We start from the raw sequence: 5057 nt of genomic DNA on the forward strand, positions 1-5057 counted from the left end.
CACCACTGATAATAGGGACATACTGATCAAGATTTAGGGAAGTGTCTAAAATGGCAGCAGTAATGGATAGAGAGTTTCTAATTGAACCACCAGGTGCAGGGGAATGGGAGGTATCTAAGTAACGTCAGAGGGTGGCACCTTGTTATGTCAGGAGTGATGTGTGACTTGTTTGAACTTGTATATAAAGTGGTGTCTTGAAGGGGCTGTCTTTGGCTTAGGGATCAGTGAGCACTCTGACTGACTGAGCTGACCGGCGTGGTTCGGGAGAGTCTACTGAGAACTATTACTGCACTTTATAAACCTGGCGCCTTCAAATCTGATTTTGTGGTCTTTGGGGGCTCTCCCAGAGTCTGCTGTATTGACCACCTGCACAAAGTGAACACAACACATAGGAGGAGCACGCGTGCATGCAGCATCATTGACAGAGCAGGACACCACAATGGCGAATTCTGACAACCACAATCTCTGGTGTGGATGAAGTTAGATCAGCATAAAGGTGCCTCATTCTGGTATAGATTAGTGCCCTGCAGAAAGAGGACTAAGGAAGGAGGGAGGCAGTATGGCTTCGTGGATAGTGTAGTGGCGTGGCACTCAGGTGGCCAGAATTCCTGGCTGTGCCGCTTACTTGTTGGATAACCTTGGGCAAGCCACTGCCTTGCTCTATGCCTCAGTTTCTCCACCTGTAAAATCCTGCTTTGGGAGCTATGAATACCAAGAGCTAGGAGATCACTCTGCTATAGGTTGAAGGCACCTTTGTAAATGCTGTGCAGAATAAACTGCTCACTCAGCAGACCACTGGGGGAAATTCCCCACAAGGGTGAGCAGTGGTTACCCGGTAACCAGGCATGGAGCAAACTCCCTGTGATGTCATGATAAGTCCTCCACAGCCCCCTCCCCAACAGACAGTGTTACATTAACCCACCACAGGGACAGCGTGAGCGCCTCCTGCAGGTACATAATGTGTGAACAATCCAAGGAGGGGGGGTGTATGGCTGACAAGGAGGATGGGCCAGTGGGACCCAGCTGTTCTGAGCTTTGATCCCATCTGTTGTAGTGCTGGGTAAATTGCTTTGGCCGTGGGTTTCCGTGGGTTTTCTATGAGAGGAAGCGTGGTCTAGAGGGGAGAGGGGGAAGAAGAGATACTCAAAGCCACACAGCAGAGCTAGGAATAGCCCTAGGTGCCCTGAGCCTCTGTCCAGTATGCTAGCCAGTGGGCTCCCCTACCTCTGCTGCCTTGGGGGTTGTTAGCCATGTGGCACATGCCTTTGTTTTAGCTATGCCAATAGGAAGCCCGCAATGCGAACAAGATGAATGATGAGAGGCAAAATAATTCCACCTCCTGCATCAGGGTGAAGATCCCCTCTGTCCACGTAAGTGCGGCCACGCGCCCAGCCACGCCGTGGCTTTCACTCATGACGTTTGCTCGTGAGCTGGGTAATGGTGAAGTCAGTGGCACTTTCTGGGTCCTGTGCCCGCTAGAGTCTGCTGCAGTGTTTGAGCCACAAAAAGCCACCCAGGGAGAGTGTTCACTGGCTGAAGCCCTCCCTCAGCCTAGCTACACAGTTTCAGGAGTGAAATCCAACCCCCCAGAACCCTTTTAAAGACCATGGGATGCTGCCTTAACATGTCACCTAGTACTGACCTAGGGACGGTGCTCTTCATTCCCACTTCCAATATTGTCAAGGAAACAAGTGGTGACAAGCCAGCAACCAGTTGTAGGGATGAGAATGGAAGCAATGGGGAAATTAGGGAGGTGGTGCGGCTACCAGAGAGCCGTGGAGTGACTCTGCTTAAGTCAATAGCTATAGGGCCAGATTCTGATCTCAGTGCTCCGAGGGTAGATCCAAAGTCACCCGCTGACTGCAATAGAGGTCAAAGCTGGATTCTGATCTCTGCTCCCCCTGGGGTCCATCCAGAGTCACCCACTCACTTCAACAGAGTCAGCCCTGGATTCTGATCTCAGTTCTGTCTGAGCAACTCCATTGAATTTCACAGGGTCAGGGCCCTGATCTCTTGCACTGTAGTTCAATACAGCATATTCCCACTGTCGTCAGTCAGGTAGGGACTAGATCTTGCTTTTATTGAATCTGGTCTAAAACTGGAGTAATTGCAGATTGATAGGCGGAAGAGTCAGTGTCTTAGCCCACCGGAAACCCATGGCATCACTCCAAATAGCACATTGCAGTCCTTATTCGTGTATTCTTGATAATGTGCAGTTCCCCCTTTCCTATGTGGCCACAATTCACCAGGACTCCCTAATGGGACCCCCATATCGCCTCTCCCAGGTGGAACTCAAACCTGGTGACCTGATTGAGATCTTCCGCTCATGCTACCAGCACTGGGCCATCTACGTTGGTGATGGCAAAGTCGTCCATCTGGCTCCTCCTTGTAAGTGCCCCCTCCCTAATGTGGGAGGTGTGTTCTTCTGGAGGCTGAAGGTGGGTCCCTGCCACGAGAACCTCTCTTAGGTGTCTCTACCTGCAGAGGAGGCAGTGTTCTGTGCAGGATGTGGGGAATTCCATGCCATGGGAGTTGTGTGCCTTGGAGATCAGTAATGTGACTGCCATGCCACAGTGTAGTACTGCCTGCTGCCCCTAGGGGGAGCTGGAACTGCCACAGCCCTGTAGGGTGCAGTAGGGACTGCAGCCACCAGATGATTCAGCGCCTACCCTGCACTACCCTTGACTGCCACTACTGGCGGGACAGGGGGCTGCAGGCAGCACAGGGTGGAGGTGCTGAGCAGAGGATGGCTGTGTGCAAAGCTCCCTACTCCCTCTGCTCCTGCAGCCACTACAAAGTGGGGTGTGGGGTGCCCATCACTGCCACTGCCCACAGCTTCCTGGGAGGCCAGGAGAGCTTTGGGGAGGAATCTCCCTGTGGCACAGACAGCTCAGAGCCAACTCAATGGATCTCGCACCCTCCCTCCCAAGGTGAGCACCCCATGGACGGCGTTGCCAGCGTCCTGGCTGCCCTGTCCGACAGAGCCTACGTGAAGAAGGACCGGCTGGAGGTCGTGGTGCGCAAGGACCGCTACCGCGTGAACAACAAGCATGATGAAACACACCCTCCGCTGCCCGTCTCCAAGATCGTCCGGCGGGCCGAGCGGCTGGTGGGGCGGGAGATGCCCTACAACCTGACCAGCCACAACTGTGAGCACTTCGTCATGGAGCTGCGCTACGGCGTGGCCATGAGCGACCAGGTGGGTGTGAGATGGGGAGGAACGTGCCCTCACGCCTGCATCACGACTGCAACCCGAGTTTTGAATCTGACATCCCCAGAGCCTCTTGGGACAGCTGGTCCAGAGGGGTGGAGGATTCCTTCTCCCAGGAGTGTCACTGCCTTGCAGCCTGCCTGGCTGATGTACTGCAGAGTGCAGTACCGCCACGGCCTGCTGCCCTGAGCATCTTCTGAAGTGGCTGCAGCTCTGTGTGTGACATTGTCATCAAATCCCCCCCCCCCCCGCTCTCACAGTGTTTATTATTATTTGGCATTTCAGCCTCAGTCCAGCACCCTGCTGCAATAGGTGCTGCACAAACCCAGTCAAACCCAGCATCCTTCTCCCTGCAAAATGAACCCAGCAGTCCCTTCTCCAAATCTATTCCATCCCTCAGCATTTCAGTGGCTGCCTCTGCTCCCCTGCCTGGGCTCCTCTTCACAGCCCCAGCTGGTTGCTGCTGCTCCTTTGCTTTCTGTATTGCAGCACAGCATCGAAAGAAGGAGACTGTAAGAGGCACCAAGGGGTGGGGTGGGATTCATGTCCCTAGGCCAGGAAATCTTGACCTACTCTATGGTATGAGTCTTCCCTGGATTAGGCTTCTGCAGCAAGAGTAGCTTGATGTCTGATGGGCTGGCTGGACATTTCAGCTCCTGTCTTCCTCTACACCTTGGCTACGTCTAGACTGGCATGATTTTCCGCAAATGCTTTTAACGGAAAAGTTTTTCTGTTAAAAGCATTTGCGGAAAAGAACGTCTAGATTGGCACAGACGCTTTTCTGCAAAAGCACTTTTTGCGGAAAAGCGTCCGTGCCAATCTAGATGCAGTTTTGTGCAAGAAAGCCCCGATTGCCATTTTCGCCATCAGGGCTTTTTTGAGCAAAACAGTTTTCAGCTGTCTACACTGGCCCTTTTGCGCAAAAACATTTCTGGAAAAGGGCTTTTGCCCGAACGGGAACGTCAAAGCATTTGCACAAGAAGCACTGATTTCAGACAGTAGATCGTCAGTGCTTTTGTGCAAAATCAAGCAGCCAGTGTAGACAGCTGGCAAGTTTTTGCGCAAAAGCGAGTGCTTTTGCGGAAAATCTTGCCAGTCTAGACACAGCCCTTGTGTGTCCCGAGCCTGTAAATGACCCCACGTGGGAGCCCCCCCCACACACATCTGACGGGCACTTTGTTCTCTTCTGCAGGTCACAGAAGCCATTGCCATGGGCACTGTGGGGGTGATGGGAGTGGCGGCTGCTGTGCTCAGATCCATGGCTCAGAGACGCAAGCATCGGAAGGAGTAATGGCAGATGGAGGGAGTGGGGTTTGTGCCAGTGCTGGCTTGGGGCAATTAACCCACCTCTCATCCTTTTCATCAGATTGGTTTCAGTGCAATATGAAAGCTAAGTGAGATTTTGAGAACAAAAGCTGCCCCATAGAGGATAACCACTTGTATTCCAATAAACCCATCTTGAGACCCCTGCGTCTGTCTGGGAGGGAAACGGTCACTAATGTGGCTGGTGACTTGATTGCCTTGTGCTGTGATTTCCTCTCTTCTCTCCCGAGTTAAGCAGGGCTGGGCTGGCTGAGTGTTTTCAAGGCTGGTCTTCTGGGGAACTGCGCTGATTCAACAATGGAGGCTCTGAGTGAGGCGTTCCCTGTCTGACAAGGTGTAAAAACCAAGTTCATAATCAGGCAATTTATAAAAAGAAGCTCCAGGGTTTTAACTCTGGTGTCCTGGTCAAATTAAAAAACATAGCAAGAGACCTAAAAAAGAGTCACCGTGGCTTAACCACCATGTAAAAGAAGCAGTGAGGGACAAAAAGGTATTTTTTAAGAAGTGGACAGGGTCGATAAAG

General features: G+C 52.3%; 1 protein-coding gene across 3 annotated transcripts; it reads left to right on the forward strand.

The window, feature by feature from the left end:
* Positions 1 to 477: 477 nt before the first annotated feature.
* Positions 478 to 4675, forward strand: LOC102443502 (phospholipase A and acyltransferase 3-like). 3 transcript variants are annotated; one of them, XM_075939120.1, is made up of 5 exons: positions 478 to 496; positions 1275 to 1370; positions 2286 to 2388; positions 2931 to 3199; positions 4404 to 4675. In XM_075939120.1, the coding sequence occupies exons 2-5, from the start codon at positions 1308 to 1310 to the stop codon at positions 4500 to 4502; spliced, it is 534 nt and encodes a 177-aa protein (XP_075795235.1). In that variant the 5' UTR covers positions 478 to 496; positions 1275 to 1307; the 3' UTR covers positions 4503 to 4675. The 3 variants fall into 3 exon arrangements, with proteins under 3 accessions (XP_075795235.1, XP_075795238.1, XP_075795237.1); XM_075939123.1 differs by lacking the exon at positions 478 to 496 and adding an exon at positions 893 to 951; XM_075939122.1 differs by lacking the exon at positions 478 to 496 and having other exon boundaries at positions 989 to 1370.
* Positions 4676 to 5057: the final 382 nt, after the last annotated feature.

Source organism: Pelodiscus sinensis, chromosome 11 (genome assembly GCF_049634645.1).
Source record: "Pelodiscus sinensis isolate JC-2024 chromosome 11, ASM4963464v1, whole genome shotgun sequence".
Lineage (NCBI taxonomy): Eukaryota > Metazoa > Chordata > Testudines > Trionychidae > Pelodiscus > Pelodiscus sinensis.